Consider the following 19,188-nt stretch of genomic DNA (forward strand, 5'->3'; position numbering starts at 1 on the left):
CTTTACAACCGGCATTTTTTTTTAAACAGCAAACATTCATATTTGTAAGGATGCCCCTGTCGACATGAATAGCTTTGTGTGGGTGGGTGTTTATATAGCATATACAACAGTGTATTAAATTATATACCTAATAAAATAAAGACAGATGTAAACAGAAGTGTAGGGTCCATGGAAGGAACGATTGACTATCCGTTTCACACTGGGTCTTAGAAGGTCTTTTTATTAAGGCATTCTGTTTGTTTCTTTCCACCGATACAATCGGGAAGTCTTCTTGTATTGAGATTAAAAAGTGGAAAGGGGTTCGCCCAACGTAGGGTTCCATATCAGATGCAAGAAGCCAAATTTCTACATTTCCAAGGAACTAAATGCATTAGATTATTAGTGACTGGTTGTGCAACCCGGTAGTGTGACTAGGAGCAGCATAGGAACCTATCGTATATAATGATCTACATGGAATAAACAGGAGGTCAGAGAGCAATGCATTCATATTCCCCTGCATTTCTAATGTGTAGCACCTTCTACTTGGAAAAGCTAATGCCTCTAATGATTGGTGAGATGTACCCATTTAGTTATTCTTGTTTCTAAAGATCATGTAATTTTATAAAAATAGAAATAGCCAAGAATTTTACGCTGGGTTCCATCTTGAGAGGTTTTTCACGTTGTCCTCTGAGAACATGTCGGAGAAGTGAGATCTCAACAAGCCCTATGCGATGTGAGCTGATCTAAAGTCAGGCATGGAGTAACAAAAACGAGAAGTTTTCCGCGATGAGTTTAGCAAAACTCGGAGGAAATGAAAGAGCATTCCACTGCGCTTATGGCACAAAGAGCACAATGACAAGGGCATATTCAGTAGAGAGATTAACTAAAAGGACCAGGTGTGCTACAAACTGTACAAATATGGTGTTTTTTTTTTTAAAAAAGACCTATACAGTGCTTTGTTCTTAAAGCCTAGTTTGGGCTTCAGGTATGTATATTTCAATGCTGTCTGCACGCTCACTGGCTGAATTCTGCCGAAATGAAGCCGCTCGTTTTGCAGCCATTAGCCGTCTTCTGGCTTCTTGTCTTTGACGGTCAGGTAGATCCAGAGATTTTTCTCTAGTGACAGGGAACTTTCCCCTGGAAGGTTTCTTTGGTATTGGAGGTGGGGGTTTCTTGTCATCCTACAATGATATAAAATGGTTATATTTTTTGGAGGAAAGTGGTTAGACTGGATAACTCAGCAGGGAATTATCTCCCATCTATAATGCAATCATGCTCTGGTGTATTGCATGTTCTTCTTTATAAACACACAATTGAGCCAATTATTGCACCATTGTTAATACAGGCAAATTTGGGGTGTGTTCATACATAACGAAATCTCAGCGAAATCCGCTGTGATTCCCGTACTGTCAGTTTGAATAGGTTTACAGCGAGTATGTAAACCCCACCCCCACCTTAACCCCCTGTGGCCCGGTGAATACTTTGGCGTTCTGCGCTCCGGCCTGCATCCAGGGCTCCTGGCTCCCTCACGTCCCACTCAACCAATCAGTGTGCTGTCCCGCTGCACCCACTGATTGGCTGAGTGAGACGTCAGGATGCCAGGAGCCACAGAAGAAAGCCAGAATGTGGACTGGTAGAGTATTCATTGGGTGGTGGCAGGTTAAGGGGGTGGCGTTAACATACTCACAGTGGGATGAAAATTCTGCTGCGAGTATGTAAACCTATTCAAATTGACAGTACGGGAATCACAGTTGAGTTTGCTGCAAACTTGCATTGTGAAATCTGCTGCAATTTGGTTATGTGTGAACACAGCCTAAGGGTATGTGCACACTAAGGAAATTTGATGGAAAATCCGTCGCGGAATTCGCCGCTCGTAGACTGTGGCAGGCGCGAACATCTTCACCTGTGTCATAGACTCCATTATATGCACAGGCGGATTCCGTCGTCCGTCCAAAGAATGAACACATTCATTCTTTGGACGGATAAAGGAATCCGCCTGTACAGAATATGTATAGAATGGAGTCTATGACATGGACGGAGACACGCGCACCTGCTGCAGTCCACAAGCGGCGGATTCCGCAAAGGATTTTCCGTCAGATTTCCTAAAATATATGCAAACCCATCAATAATAGAATAATAGTCACATAGTACCCCTTTAAAGGGAACCAATCACGCCGAAATTGCCCCCATTGATAAGGAAGCGTGCTGGTACATCAGCCAGCACGCTTCCCAAACATCCCCCTGTCCCCTCCGTCCCCTCTTTTGTTAGCCCGTAATCTTACTTTTGTGATGTCCCGCGCCGTATGCTAATCAGCCCTAAGTAGTCCGGGTGGGCTGAACTAGTCAAGGTGGGCTGTACTAGTCACGGGCCTGGGCGCTGTAATCACGCCCAGAGGGGCGTGATTCAAAGACCTTCGCTCCACCGACGTCATCTCTGGCCCGCGTTCACGTTGGCGGCGCGCCGCGTCTTTCGCATGCCGCGCATGCGCAGTACGGCGGGAGAAGACGCTGACGTACTGCGCGTGCGCGGCGTGCGGAAGACGTTAGCGGCGCTTGCGTTCCAACGCCGACGTCTTCCGCACGCCGCGCACGCGCAGTACGTCAGCATCTTCTCCCGCCGTACTGCGCATGCGCGGCATGCGAAAGACGCGGCGCGCCGCCGACGTGAACGCGGGCCAGAGATGACGTCGGTGGAGCGAAGGTCTTTGAATCACGCCCCTCTGGGCGTGATTACAGCGCCCAGGCCCGTGACTAGTACAGCCCACCTTGACTAGTTCAGCCCACCCGGACTACTTAGGGCTGATTAGCATACGGCGCGGGACATCACAAAAGTAAGATTACGGGCTAACAAAAGAGGGGACGGAGGGGACAGGGGGATGTTTGGGAAGCGTGCTGGCTGATGTACCAGCACGTTTCCTTATCAATGGGGGCAATTTCGGCGTGATTGGTTCCCTTTAACAGCACTGTTACTATTATTACAGATGACAGCAAGATTTGTAGTACAATACAGTCTATAGAAGATGAGCATAAGTTAGGGTCCCCATAAACCTTCAATAACTGACGTCTGTTATTTCTCCTGCCAGCCACCCGTCCTCCCCATACACGAATGGACGTTCGGCAGAGCACGGCACGGCTGAATGGGAGCTGCTGGGACAAGCTGAGTGTTGTGGTATGGATTTGGAAAATGCGGTTCAATGTTGATAAAAGTTATGGTAAGTTGTGCATCTGGGTACTAATAACCTGAGATTCACTGGTAGAGAAGGACATGGATGTTCTCATAGATAATAGACTACAGAACAGCATGCAGTGTCAATCAGCTGTGTCGAAGGGCAGCTGGATATTTTCATGTATTAATAGAGGCATGGACTCTCTTTTAGGCACTGGTTCATGGAAAGGATGTCCTGGAACTGGACAAAGGTGCAACTGAACAAATAAGGGGAACTCCATATATGGAGACAGGGGAACCTAACTACTTTATTGGGGCACAGAGAGGGTCTAACTACTATATATAAGGGCACATGGCAGACCTAACTACTATATAAGAGCACATAGAGCACTTACAATATACAGTATGAAGGCACAGAGGGGCTAGAATACTATATGTGAACACGAGGAGGCCTAACTAATATATGAGGGACACAGAGGGGTCTAAGTACCGTCTGGCGGTACAGGGGGTGTCCCTACTATATAAAGGTAAAGTGGAGCTACTACTACTATATGGAGGCATATAGGGGCCCAACTTCTATATGAATACACAGAGAAGGCCTAAATACTATATAGGGAGACAGAGTGGCCTAATTACTAAATGGGAGACTGAGGGTCCTCACTACTATTTCGGGGGCACAGAGGAGTCTACCTACTATATGGAGACAGAGAACAACCTGAGGGCCCAAATTGGACGTAAATAATACATGGGACACAAAGTGTGAAGCAATACACATAGGGACTGTATAGAGGTAAGGATAGTGTTGGAACTAAGAGAGTCTAAAATCGTGGAAGATTCTGCAGAGATGTCACCAGGAGAAATTTTCATGATGGACAATCCAGAAGAAGAAAAAGGCAGAGAAGATGACCCCCCCCCCCATCTCTCCTTTGTCGCTGGATGTAACTGCACTGTAATCACTTATATGTTGTGCAGAGCCTGTGTACAGTTGGTATGTACTTCTTTATGGTTCAGTGTATGGAGGGATACTGGTATTTGTATAGTGGATGTTATTTAGTAATAGTATGGGATATTAGTTACTATGTGGTGGTGAAGGTGTGGCAATAATGTTTATTTCTTATGCACTGGTATAATTGGTCTTGGTATACTGGATTTTAGTAATTGTAAGGTGGTATTGGTTACTCTGTAGTGGTAATTGTAATGGTCATGGTGTGTTGTTAATACAGGTACGTGTTTTTCATATACTAGTAATATTGGTCTTGTTGCTCGTATTATTGGTCTTGATATACTCAATTTTAGTAATGGTATGGTGGCATTAGTCACTATGTGATGAAGGTGTAGCTATAATATTTGTTTCCTATATACTGGTATCATTGGTACACTGGATTTGATCAGTAACAGTGTAATTGTACTGTGATATGTATGGTGATATATTTATGTGTGTGTATATATATATATATATATATATATATGTTTTTATTTATTTATTTTTTACTTGCACAGACAGGGGCCTAACTACTGTATAAGGGCACATGGTGGACCTAACTACTATATAAGTATATATATATATATATATATATATATATATATATAAGGCACAGAGGGGCCAAAAAACTATGTGAAGGCACAGAGGGGCCCAACTTCTATATGGATGCACGGAGAAGGCGTAAATATCATATGGAAGCAGAGGGGCCTAATTACTGTGTGGGGACACAGAAAAGCCTAACTACTATATGAGAGCACAGAGAGGCTACTATTATATGGAGGCATGGGGGGGGGTTATCTTCTAAATGAGGGGACAGATGGGGGCTACTTACTACTATGTTGATTTAAAAATAGAAGATTTATTACTCTAAAATGGCAGGGAGGAAGAAATGAAACAATGAAGAAATTAAAACTGCTACCTTAAGGGTTTTGTAAAATTGCAAATAATATTGTGCAAGCTATGTATGTTTTTTATGATTAGATGTTTTGAGCAAAAAATTTATAGGAGCAGAAATTTTGATGTAATTTTTTGTGTGTGGTGAATATATGTAAAGCTATGATGAATGGGACATGTTCCTGCTATGCATGCTCCCACCTTCTTTTCAGGAGAATCCATTGGTTTCCAATCATTGGCTTTCAACTGGTGCAACTTGTCAAACTTAATGCTTACATCTTCAATTGATAACTGCAATAGGTCCCAAAATCCTGCCAAGTCTTGTGAAGTAGGTCTAGGCATTGCACTCGGATCCTTAAGGTAAAAAGATAGAATCATTGCATAAAATATGAGTTAATATACTACAAAGTAATAGTTTAAAAAAACGCACAGATCCTGCTTATTGGCGCTCATTTGCGTCATGCTAAAGATCGTCATGTTTAAGAGGACCTTTACAGATGGTCTACCTGAAGATAGGACATCAATACGTTTTACGGGAAAACTTAAATGGGTTGGCCACTTCTTATATATTATTTTTTTTTTAGAAAGGGCCAATACTTAGATCTATGGTACCTTCAGGGATTCGCCATTTTTCCCTTTAGGTAAGGTCCTCCGGCCACTTATTACAGTCGCGCGTCCCTGCTGTGCTCCTCCTCTGTCCCCCGGAAGTTTGGCCCAGGAGAAGCATGTGATTAGCAGGGATGGAGGAGGAGCGCAGCGGGGACGCGCAGACTGTAATGAGTGGCCGGAGGCCCTTGCCTAAAGAAAAAAACAGTGTATCCCTGAAGGCACCATCAGTCAAAGTATTGGACCTTTCTAAATAAATCAGTAGTGTAATAATGTATAAGAAGTGGCCAACCCCTTTAAAAGATGAACTGATGATTAATTCATTGCCAATGGTTCAACTTTGAGGTTCTGAGAGGCTGACGTCTATATGCTATATGCAGTGGCGTAGCTACCATAAAAGCAGACCACACCATTGATACTGGCCCGTGCACCAATGGGGCCTGCAGGACCCTGGCCCTTTAACTGTTAAATGCTGTGGCGCTCTGACTGATAGAGCAAGAAGCCCTTGGCTGGAGGCAGCATTGCACCTCCAATCATAAAGACTCCCCCATACACATACCCACCTGACCCGGTGCCGTCTCCTGACGTTCATTCCCTCAGCTCACGAGTGATGTCTTTCTTGCACACGGGAACTGGGAGAAGTCGTCCCTGGGCACTGCACCGTGCCAGGTATGTATTTGTGTGTGTGTGGAGGGGGGGCATACAAGATCCATGGGGCCCTGTCCAGTTTTTTTGCTATAGGGCCCCATGAATCCTAGCTACGCCCTTGGCCATATGTAATATGACAACCACCTTATTGCAGTCAGCATAAAAGCTATGGACACTTTTGAATGCACTCTTCTAATTGTTGCTTTGAACTTATAGTACAAAAATGCATTTAAATGTGTGTACAGCATTTATGTTGCAAATCCCTGTCTCTGAAACTGACAGCACTGGTTAGCTGTGGGCACGATGTAAAGATCCTATCTGTGACGGGTCCTGTGCTGTCTGTATAATTAGCAGATAATTTAACCACGGAGCTCCTTGGCACTGCACAAACCTAGCCATACTGTCCTGAACACCTTAATGAAACGCTCCACCAATGGGCAAGTACATTCATTTAAGAGATATAAATGCAAGATGTGTCACTATAAAAACCAATACGTAACATATATTCTTTATCATTGTTGATGAAAACATTTTACATCTGTAAAGTTTAGATTTTCCACTAGATGTCAGCATCTCCCTACTTTGTATTATAGTATAATTACACTACTATATACACAGTCAAAGAGAAAATGTCATTTGGGTTTTGAGCTTCATATTGGTGGTTTTCCTTATGGTCCTTTTACACGATCATCGATCATTTAACGATTTTGAGGCACCGATTTAGTTTTTATAACAATCAGTGTTTAGACAGAAAAATAAACCATTTGAAAAATCATTATAGCGATAGTTTTAAGATCGCTTAGGCCCATCTCACACATAGGGTGAATCTTTGAAAGACTGTTTAGACGAAGTGATCTGCGAATTTTCAGTGACCGACTAACAACGGTTTGAGAACATATTGAAAGATCACGATGACCGATTTGTCGCTTTTCGCTGTTCTAACAGCATTTAGTGACATGCTTTACAGCAAGCCTCATGGACATAGACGACAATAGACTAGGTCTGTCCCCTTGAGATGAATGTGAAACATCATTGAGCATGCTCTGTGACCCTTGAAGAGGTCATTCAACAGGGAGTGGCTATTGTCTCCTCTATCTACACGTGTCACATAATGCTGCAATGCTGTACAGATCACTTCACAGCAGCCTCCTCTTATCACTACAGACACAGCAGGAAGTCTCAGCTTAGTTTTAGCATCAGTTTTGAGAATAAAAACTGTTTTATGTGTAACATAAAAAACATTATTTAACCCCTTAAGGACCGGGCCAATCGTTGCTTTTGCGTTTTCGTTTTTACCTCCTCGTCTTCTAAGACCCATAACACTTTTATTTTTCCACCTACAGGGCCATGTGAGGGCTTGTTTTTTTCAGGAGCAGGTGTACTTTGTAATTGCATCTTTTAATCTGCCATAAAATGAATGATGGAACCCCCAAAATTTGGGTCAAAAAATGTGGTTCCGCAAATTTTGGGGGGGTTCCATGTTTACGTAATGCACTTTATGGTAAAACTGACATTTTTCCTTTATTCTATAGGTCAGTCTGAACACAGCGATATGCATGGTTACTAGGTTTTCTAACATATTAATATTTTTATTAGCAGTAAAACTTTTTTTTGCAAATAGGTATATTTAATATGGCCCTATTGTGACTCTTATTGCGCTTTTATTTTATTTACTTACGGGGTTGTTTGGGGTGTAATTTTTTGTGCCAGGATCTCTAGTTTTTATTAGTAACAGTTTTTCTAGGTCAGACGTATTGATCACTTTTTGTTCATTTTTTTATACATAAAATGTAATTTAAAAAAATCAATTCTTGCGTTTTTTACCGCTTTTTGTTCACGCCGTTCACCGTGCAGGAACAATATTGTTTTATTTTAATAGATCGGACGATTACGCACCCTATGGTATATTATATGTTAATTAACTTTATTATTTTTATGTGTTTTATGTTATAAAATGGAAAGGGGGGGGGGGTGATTTTCACGTTTATTGGGGGAGGGGGCTATGGGACATGTATTAAAACTTTTAATAATTTATTTATTTATTTTTACACTTTTTAAGTCACCTTAGGGGACTTTTACATTCATACATTAGATCAGTAACACTGATCTCTGCTATGCCACAGCATAGCGGGGATCAGTGTTATCGGCGATCTTCTGATACAGCCTGCCTGTGTGCAGACTGTATCAGAAGATGGAAGATCAGACTGCATGGAGGTAAAGAGCATACCTCCAGCAGTCAGGCCATGCGATCGGGACCCCCGCAGACACGCTGCGGGGGTCCTGATCTGTAAGTGACCGGAGATGCTCCGCCGCGGTCACAGCTCGATTGCGGCGCTTAAGGAGGGTTTAATGGAGGGCGGCCACACGATCGTGGCGGCCCACCATTGAGGGTGAGGGCTTGGCTGCAGATAGCAGTCGTTCCTTACCTGCTATGGGGCGAGTTAAGCTTGTGAGCCCGCTCCATAGCCCGGGACTGCACCAGGGCGTACATTTATGCCCTCCTGCGTCAAGGCCCAGGCAGTGTGTGTGTGTGTGTGGGGGGGGGGCGTAAATGTACACCCACGGTCGTTAAGGGGTTAAGCAATAAGCATTTTCTCGTGACATATTCCCTTTAAGTTTACACTATGTATTAGTTGGCTTATTTTATACCACCAATGTGAGCTAAATCTGCTGCATTTGTGGTACCTGACACAAACACATTTAAGCTATGTTCACACATAAAAAAAAAATTAGAGATGATCAAACCTGGAGCTGTGGCTGCTGAAGTTGGATAAAGCCCTAAGGCTATATGGAAATCATGGATATAGTCATTGGCTGTATCCATGTTTTCCAGACAACCTTAGAGCTTTATCCAAGTTCAGCAGCCCCAGCTAATCAAATACCGAATGTTCTGGTTCGGATTGACTCGAACCCGAACCCGGTTCGCTCATCTCTAATAAAAATGTAAAATAAAAGAAAAATACTGATGTACCTGTCATCAAAACAAAACTTTCCATATTCTGACAGAGGAATCAAGAATATGTGTAATTCAATTATTAATATTATTTTTTTTTCCTGTTTGTAATTTAGTTATAACATTGGACACTAGGTGTTACTGTTTTAGCTCCAATGCCCATTGTCAGTGAATGCTCATCCATTACAGCAGCACTGTTTGGATGTTTGGATGGTTGGACAGGAAGTGAGGGCAAGAGATTCAAAGCTCTGCTCCCATGCTGTCAATCACAGTGCAGGGATCCAGCAAGAAGGGACATCAAATCATCAGACAGCACAAAGAGTCATCAGATAAGCTCCTGAACTAATCCTGTATACTTTATGTATATGATTGTGACACCTAGGATTTGATACAAGAATTGCTTTCTTGTATGTTTTTAAAGCGAACTTACCATCAGGTACATCGCTCTGGGTTTTTTACATTAATAGATCGGCACAGGGATGCCGCTGGCACGGTCCTTTTTTTGAACCACTGCTCAGTTCCCGCACACAGAGACGGTCTATTCCGGAGCACCAGCCGGCTTGAAGCACTGGGTGTGGGCCCGCTGGCCCCCAGGGTGACCTAACCCCCTCTCCTCCTGTGACATGGCTCCATTGATTCTAATAGAGCTGCGTCACAGAGAGGGGAGATTGTCACACTGGGGGGCTGGCGGGCCTACACCCAGTGCATCACACTGGGCTGGTTCTCGGGAATAGACTAGACTAGTGCTGTGCGCTGGAATTGGGCGACTATTCAAAGAAAGAGATCTCCTCAACAAGGGTTTGGAGACCCTTTTGGTTCAGAAAAGCTGTGGATTTTCCACTGCAGGAAACTCATAGTAAATGCTCCACTTGTGGCCGGACTCTCTCTATGGTATCTGTGTATAATATATATATATATATATATATATATATATCTAGTATGGAGAACCTGAAAATTGGTCACATGATCTGGTCTGGATAAGGGGTGGTCCTTCCTGTTGGTCCATGTATGTACTCTCCTGTTAATACAATTCTGTACAGAAGACAATGTTACTATATTAAAAATAATAGCGATGGAGTGTTAAGGCGCTGCCAGTGGCGTGATTAATTACAATTCTTTGTCACGGCTTCATCAATGACTGCAGTGGGATGGCAGAGAGCACAATCTGCTCTGCCTGTCATTGAATGACACTTTTAGGTATTAATTCATTTTCGGATGGAATTAAATATGCATGACTGCCTCCCAGTTGAAACTTTTTGCATAGGAGAACCGTCTGTGGTGTGTTTGATATGCTTTTCAGATTAAGCACAGTAGCAATGCCAAACACTAATGGAATTTAAATCCTCTGCCACTAAATACATGCAATGTAAGGCTAATTTATGCATCGCAAGCCGTATTACTTTGAAGCTAGAGATTGCTATTTAGTTCCTCTAGTGCTACTGGGTGAAAGTCTGCACCGTATTTGTTCTCCTTCAGACTGTGCAGAAGTTCATTTTGTGTGTGTTTGTTGTAAAAAAAAAAAAACTTTTTAAAGAGACTGAGTAGATTTATGCTGTCCTATATAAGAGTAGCATAAACTAGTGACAGAGAAGCTGAACAGAATGATGTATCACTTACATTGTTCTGTGCAGCTGATGCAGAGATCTCCTCCTGAATAACATGGACAATAAGTAGTCCTCTCCATTATGTGCATGAGCCCAGTAGTCCTGGATATTCATGAGAAGCAGAAAACTCTGCCCACCAGCTGCTGATTGGCAGTTATCTATCCATGCTGTGTATAGGCAGTCAACTGTCAATCAGCAGCTGGAGGGCGGGGGGAGGGGTGTGGCATGAATCCTATTCTCCTGCATATTAGGAGAATGGCTGAACAGAATGATACAAGTAATACACCGATCTGTTTAGCATTTCTCTCACTAGTTTATGCTGCCTTCATTTAAGGTGGAATAAACCTAGTGACAGATTCCCTTTAACCTCCTAATGACCAGGCCTGTAGAGATCCTAATGGCGTTCTTTTACTTGTGCTCCTCTGTATTTTAGCAGCCATAATTTTAGGCTGAAGAAATTGTTTTTCTTTTTTCTTTTTTAGGAGGTGTTTATTTTTTTTTTGGGTGATAAATTTCGGTATTAAATTCCCATTACATTTTTTAATCCTATTAGCATATACTACTATTTTACAACTCTGTTCTATACTATTATGTATTAGCATACTCCTGTATGTTAATATATTCAGATTTGTATCACTATGACAGAAGCCACTGTTATGACAGCACTTGGCATGCTTTACCAGCTGAATAGACAGCCCTGACATCCCTTGTACAGTAGGTCCCCGGGGATGACTGCACAAGGTTTCACCAGTCTGTGCTGAGAAGAGCAGACCGTGCATGCCCTGTGACAACCTCAGAACTCTACACTATTCCTACACTAGATTTCAGGCATAAATTGTAATAAATTAGGTGCATGGGGAGGCCAAGTGCCCTTCACACAAATCCATCTCCCCTTACCACCCACTTGGTGAGCGTGGTGCAGACCAACAAAAAGCTAAAAAATGTTGGTGCAAAGTTAGTGTCTGCGCAAAATGTGGCGGTTTTTTGTTCCAGTCTGCAACAGACGAGCTCTATGCTATGTCCTGTTTTCACCTACCGACAAAAAAATATTGTGACCAGTCACTCTGTTTGAGACGTTTTTCAGTAGTAGTGTACACCTTACACTTGGGTTACCATTTTTACCTCGCAGTGCCCGTTGGTCCAGGGGTGGGTTCCAGCACCATTCCTGGCCACTGTGACAAGTGCCCAAGTGACCCAGCACCCACCTGGCTGCCACAACACCTAACAGCTACCCTGGCATATGGCACTTTAATATACCTTGTATCCACAATAGTGATTCCTTAAAGCGTTTAAACAGCTTTTTCACTTGAAAATACTGAATCTAATCTTACCTCTTGCTTTGACGTCCTGATATGCCTGATGCAAAGGTAACCATATTTGAAAAAACAAAACAAAACACCAGAACATGATTCTGTAATACTTACGGGAGCTGTTTAAGCTATCTGTGTCTATGTGGGGCCACCCGGTGGTTCAAAGGTGAATTGCATTGTGCTATAAATGTCAGTTAAAGGAGAAGTCTGGCAAATATTTTTATTAAAGTATTGTATTACCCCCAAAAGTTATACAAATCACCAATATACACTTATTACGGGAAATGCACATAAAGTGCTTTTTTCCCTGCACTTACTACTGCATCAAGGCTTCACTTCCTGGATAAGATGGTGATGTAACTTCCTGGATAACATGGCGATGTCACTTCCTGGATAACATGGTGATGTAACTTCCTGGATAACATGGTGATGTAACTTCCTGGATAACATGGTGATGTGACATAACCATGTTATCCAAGAAGTGACATCACCATGTTATCCCGGAAGTTACTTCCTGGATAACATGGTGATGTCACGACCCGACTCCCAGAGCTGTGCGGGCTGTGGCTGCTGTAAAGGATGATGGCAGGGGGATGCTCAGTGTCCCTCCAGTGCCCTGTGTCCCTCAGTGTCCCCCTGTCATCATTGTCTCCAGCAGCCACAGCTCGACAGCTCTGGGAGTTGGGTCGTGACATCACCATGTTATCCAGGAAGTGACATCACCATGTTATCCAGGAAGTGACATCACCATGTTATCCAGGAAGTGACATCACCATGTTATCCAGGAAGTGACATCACCATGTTATCCAGGAAGTGAAGCCTTAATGCAGTAGTAAGTACAGGGAAAAAGCACTTTATAAGCATTTCCCATTATAAGTGTATATTGGGGATTTGTATTACTTTTGGGGGGCAATACAATACTTCAATGCAGACATTGGTTACATACACTGCCTGCCGAAAATCCTATACATATCATATAATATTAAACCAAATAGGAGATGGGATTGTAGTATTTCTGTACACAGTGTTTCTGCTTATGTGTATTTTTGATTTGATTTGTCTTTTTACAAGGAGAAAGAAATGATAATTATATAGGGATTTCTCTGGGGATCTATGTGATCAGAATATGTGCAACCCAGTCACCTGTACCAAAAACCAAGCCATTCTCTTACCAATATGAGGTACTTTGTGTGAAGCACTGCACTACTCTGACAGAATGGAAGCTTTTACCATGGTCTGATGGATGCAAAATCTATTCTGACATTTAAGGCACTTCAGCCTCATTGATTTATGAACTGTCTTCTGCTTCAAACTATTGAGTGACATTACAATGTGAATGTTCTTCTGGACACCGACGTATCTTATGAAGTTAGATTACATAGGGCAGGAAATTTGACAATTCAGATGCTACATAACTGAGCTCCTTTAGTCATCTGAATAAGGATCCATTGTCATACTCATTACTACCTAAAAGCTATGTCCACCTTTGCTACAGATACTGTTTTATTGCTTTGATGCATTTAATAAAAGAAGTAAACAAGTCTGAATTGAAAACATTCTACTTTGAAATTTAAAGGGGTACTTCGGTAAAAAAATCTTTTTCTTTCAAATCAACTGGTTTCAGAAAGTTAAATAGATTTGTAATTTACTTCTATTTAAAATTCTCAAGTCTTCCAGTACTTATCAGATACTGTATGTCCTGTAGGAAGTGGTGTTTTCTTTTCAGTCTGACACAGTGCTCTCTGCTGCCACCTCTGTCCATGTCAGGAACTGTCCAGAGCAGGAGAGGTATTTGATGGGTATTTGCTGCTGCTCTAGACAGTTCCTGACATGGACAGAGATGTCAGAAAGAATACACTACGTCCTGCAGGACATACAGCAGCTGATAAATTACAAATCTATATAACTTTCTGAAACTACTACTTACCCCTCTCTGTGTCCGTGCAGTGCTGCCTTAGCACTCCGGGACTCTCACCGAGCTCCTGGACCTTCTTTTCCAGCGACATAACAACTGATAGATTTCCCGCTCGGCTAGTCAGTGACACGGGCAGGACACTGCTGCAGTCACTGATCAACTGAGCGTCCTATCTATCAACTAGGTCAGGTATTTTCTTCCAAGTCATGACGATAATGGAAAGGGGGAAAATTAGTTTTAGCGGAGGTCTAGGAGCCTGTGACACTGCACTTTAGGGGGATGGGGAAAGGTAAGTAGCACTTGCTTATTATGTTCCCCCCTGCCCCTGCCTGCTGGGGAAAAAAATATTTTACCAGACTTTCCCTTTAAGACACAGAATTTCTATAGACACCAAATGAAGGATTTTCTTAATCAAGATTATGTGAAGTGACAGAAGTCGATCTACAACAGAAACCCTTAAAGTTTACCTGTCATTATAATTTTCAAAACCTACATCAACAGTAAATGTGATATAAAGCAAGTTTGCAATTTACATTCATTATTTTTTTTTTTTTTATCATGGAAAATACAGCGTTTCCTGTGTTCTCTGTCTAAATACAGGAAGTCCAGTGTTTCCTAGGTTATCTGTGCTCACAGAGAAGGCAGTCATGTGATTGATGGACACATTGAGCTGCGACTTCGTACAGGCCAGGATTACATGTGTGTGTTCAACCAGCACAGAACTAAAAATCTTCAGGAGACTGGACCTGGATACAGTAAGTAAAGCTGTTATATAGCTGCGTTCAGGATACTGGACCTGGATACAGTAAGTATAACTGTTATATAGCAGCCTTCAGGAGACTGGACCTGAATACAGTAAGTATAGCTGTTATATAGCTGCCTTCAGGAGAATGGACCTGGATACAGTAAGTATAGCTGTTATATAGCAGCCTTCAGGAGACTGGACCTGGATACAGTAAGTATACCTGTTATATAGCTGCCTTCAGGAGACTGGACCTGGATACAGTAAGTATAGCTGTTATATAGCAGCCTTCAGGAGACTGGACCTGGATACAGTAAGTATACCTGTTATATAGCTGCCTTCAGGAGACTGGACCTGGATACAGTAAGTATAGCTGTTATATAGCTGCCTTCAGGAGACTGGACCTGGATACAGTAAGTATAGCTGTTATATAGCAGCCTTCAGGAGACTGGACCTGGATACAGTAAGTAAAGCTGTTATATAGCTGCGTTCAGGATACTGGACCTGGATACAGTAAGTATAACTGTTATATAGCAGCCTTCAGGAGACTGGACCTGAATACAGTAAGTATAGCTGTTATATAGCTGCCTTCAGGAGAATGGACCTGGATACAGTAAGTATAGCTGTTATATAGCAGCCTTCAGGAGACTGGACCTGGATACAGTAAGTATAGCTGTTATATAGCTGCCTTCAGGAGACTGGACCTGGATACAGTAAGTATAGCTGTTATATAGCAGCCTTTAGGAGACTGGACCTGGATACAGTAAGCATAGCTATTATATAGCATGTCTTTAGGAGACTGAACCTGGATTTCTGGTAAGGATAGCTTTGTTTTACAGCATGATAAAAAATAAAATAAAAATGAATGTATATTGCAAATTTCTTTATTTCACATCTACTGTTAATTTAGATTTCGAAAGTTTGAAACGACAGGTACACTTTATGGTACTCATATGCATAAAGGCTAATGAAAACGACTAACTTTATCCAAAACAATCAGATAGAATTTTACAATAAAAAACAACTGGTGGCAAACTGTGAATATCTCAAAAATATTCCCAGAAAGATTGTTTGCCCTTTACTAATCAGGTAATAGTCAATATGTACTGAACTGTATACGGCTACACCAGCAAGACTATGGGTTATTAGATGATCATTCATTTAACAGCTGTTCAATCATAAACCTATCTACACCTATGTATAGAGAAAATCTTATTCCAAGAGTGAACTACTTAGTAGATATTAGTACTATTATTTTTTGCATGATTTACATGGTGCCATTATATACATAGGGCAGTACAAAAAGTGTAAGCAGAAATGCAATAATGGTAAAATAATGATCACAAGCAAGTTGCAATCTATACTGTAAGCATGGATGAAACTGCAGTAATCAGTTACTATGGAGCGGACTTAAAGGCTATGGACACCTTTTGTATTGATTTTTGTTTTGATTATTCGTTTGTTTACTGAATACAAAATTGAGCAACTTTCAAAATAGTCTCAATAAAATATTTCTACAAATAGAAGGAATTACAACCTTGCAGATTTTATAGAATAAACCCAATCCAACTGTAATAAAGCAATTATGTAAGTAAAAACTCCTTTAAAATTCAATTTATTCAGGAGACGTCTATGAAGACTATATTCTATCTATTAGAATATATTATATTATATTTAATCTGCTGCGGATTTCACACTGCAGATTTCATGGTGTGCATTTAATGCTGCAGATTTAATGCTGTATTCATATTGGTTAGAGATGAGCGAACCTGGAGCATGCTCGAGTCGATCTGAACCCGAACGTTCGGCATTTGATTAGCGGTGGCTGCTGAAGTTGGATAAAGCCCTAAGGCTATGTGGAAATCATGGATATAGTCATTCGCTGTATCCATCCAACCTTAGAGCTTTATCCAAGTTCAGCAGCCACCGCTAATCAAATACCGAACGTTCGGGTTCGGATCGACTCGAACCCCAACCCGGTTCGCTCATCTCTAATACTGGTTAAAGAGGACCTGTCACCCCCCGCGTCGGGGTGACAGGCTCTCGACCTCCAGCTAGATCCCCTTATAGTTACCTCATGTCGCCGAGCCCCGCTGCCGGAGCCGCTCCCGGGACGGAGATATCCCGGTGAGAAGCCGGCGCGCGCGCTGTGGAGATGGGTCCAGCGCCCATAGAGAATGAATGGAGCCGGACTCATCTCTGCTGCACGCGCACGGCTCCATTCATTCTCTATGGACGCCGGACCCATCTCCACAGCGCGCGCGCCAGCTTCGGACCGGGATATCTCTGCCCCGGGACTGGCTCCGGCAGCAGGACTCAGCGACATGAGGTAACTATAAGGGGATCTATCTGGGGGTCGGGAGCCTGTCACCCCGGCGCGAGGGGTGACAGGTCTCCTTTAAATCTGCACCATCAAATCTGCAGCATGAAAATCTGCAGCAGATTAAATGCATTTGAACATATCCTAAAGGAGATTTTTTTTTTTTAGTTATCAGAAAAGATGTCACGCTTGTTCATGGTTGGCTATTTATTGAAAATTAAAATAACATTGTGTTCTATAGAAGTCCGACCAGAGTGTATACACACTGTATACACTCCAGCTGCGATTCCATGTGGCCGCACAAAACTGACAGTGCAGACAGTGTAAAGTGCGGCTCCAGACGCACTTTACATTGTCTGCTATTGTAGGGCACATGGCATTAAATATTTTTACCCGTTAGCCTACCCCCTGATCAATTGTCTAAAAGGGCCGTGCGCGCTCAAGCGAACACAGAGACCTTTTCTTTGTTTACGTGGCTCCATACCCCTGAAGGCAATAGTTTTAGTAGTGGCTGTGCAGCCTTGTCACTTTTACTAAAATTAGACAAGGATATTATGCCACACATCCTCTGATAAGGCATCCATATTCTTATCTCAGAAAACTTTAAGAATCTTATAGCAATTTAATGTATTAATATGCTTTTTACTGTTTTCTATTTCAGTGTCCACTGTATTCAGGTCCCCCCCCCCCAAGCTGAAGGTACCGTCTGTCTGCTGAGATGAAGTCCTTCCCGGGCATGTGTCTCATAATGCACCTAGTACCTTGGCTTGCCAAAAAAAAAAAAAAAAAAAAAAAAGATCTGCAGCAGCTGAGTCAATGAGGCATGGCTCAGGGCTTCTGTGCTCTAGGCCTGCTACACCTTTGCTTCTACTTCCCAAGGGTAATAAAGATGATAAGGAGGGCGAAGAGAGTTGTAGCAGGGCTAGGGCACAGATGCCCTTGGCCACGCCTCAATGACTCAGCTATTGACTGCAGATGAAAAAACATTTTTTTTTTTGCCAAACCAAGGCACCAGGCACATTTTGGAGCACACGACCGGGAAGGACTTAAGATTAGCAGACGGACGGTACCTGTGGTTTGGGGGAATGGGTAGCTGAATACAGTATTACTTTAACTAAAATCTGATAGATGTCAGAACTCTGTTACCTGTAAGACCACATGATGTTTGGACATTATATGAATAATCCATTACTATCTGATCTGTGCTTTTTATCACATGAAGCTTATATTTTTGGAACATTTATTATTATAAAAAGTGTCCTATAACTAATAAAGTGACAAAATAATCTCCAGGCACCTTCATACCCCCCCCCCTTCCCTTCCCTTCATTGGCAAAAGTGCAACAAAGATGAAAATAAAGCAATATTCACTTACCAAATTTTGCTGACAAAGCCAATAAAACTGTTGAAACTTTTGGGACATGAGCAGCTGAGCGCTTCCTACTGCACTCCGGATTTTCCCTAGAACTGAACATAAAAACACTTTGTTAACTGCATGTAAACAATATAGGCCACACTTAAAGTGAATCTGTCAGCTGCAATTCATGTTTTAAACTGCTGACTCTTCTGACTTTTCCTCGCTCCCCCTCCCATCACTGATTTTGCATGATTGACAACTGGAAGCTAAGTCCCAGACAGGTATATGGATAGGAAGGGGAGTAAGGAGGCATTCCAGCTTGCAGATATTTATGGATACTCATCGATTTCATAACATCCTCACAATTCCTCACATTGCATTGTAAGATTATGCAACATAATTCTGCTTCTGATGTTAAAGTTGTTGAGTAAAGCAAATAGGCTAAAAAAGGTCCCTCGTTCTCCCCTACTTATTCAAATATTATAGGTATGCACCACAGAAAATACCCGACTATGGGGGGAGACTTGTTACAACTGGTGGAGGCTATAGTAAGAGGGAAGATCTGCTGTAAATACTATAGAGCAGATAGACTCTGTTGTGACTGTTGTTACAGGGGTTATCCAGCCTTATATAATTGATGGCCTATCTCCAGGATTTGCCTTAGTAAACCGGCAGCCATTGGCATTAAAAATCCATACTGGGTTGATTATCGA

General features: G+C 42.2%; 1 protein-coding gene and 1 long non-coding RNA gene across 3 annotated transcripts in view; one reads left to right on the plus strand and one right to left on the minus strand.

The window, feature by feature from the left end:
- LOC138795454 (uncharacterized) overlaps nt 1-19,188 on the plus strand; it is a 102,238-nt gene that overhangs the window by 14,728 nt on the left and 68,322 nt on the right. For both annotated transcript variants that reach the window (XR_011363613.1, XR_011363612.1), the window contains exon 3: nt 3,063-3,191. This is a non-coding gene — a long non-coding RNA (uncharacterized lncRNA). The remainder of the gene's footprint in view (nt 1-3,062; nt 3,192-19,188) is intronic.
- DLGAP2 (DLG associated protein 2) overlaps nt 498-19,188 on the minus strand; it is a 180,352-nt gene continuing 161,661 nt past the window's right edge. Inside the window, exons 11-13 of the mRNA XM_069974533.1 lie at nt 18,494-18,585; nt 5,223-5,375; nt 498-1,160 (exon numbers count right to left, since the gene is read on the minus strand). Coding sequence (XP_069830634.1) covers nt 942-1,160; nt 5,223-5,375; nt 18,494-18,585 — 464 coding nt within the window. The 3' untranslated portion in view covers nt 498-941. The remainder of the gene's footprint in view (nt 1,161-5,222; nt 5,376-18,493; nt 18,586-19,188) is intronic.

Source organism: Dendropsophus ebraccatus, chromosome 6, assembly GCF_027789765.1.
Source record: "Dendropsophus ebraccatus isolate aDenEbr1 chromosome 6, aDenEbr1.pat, whole genome shotgun sequence".
NCBI classification, from domain to species: domain Eukaryota; kingdom Metazoa; phylum Chordata; class Amphibia; order Anura; family Hylidae; genus Dendropsophus; species Dendropsophus ebraccatus.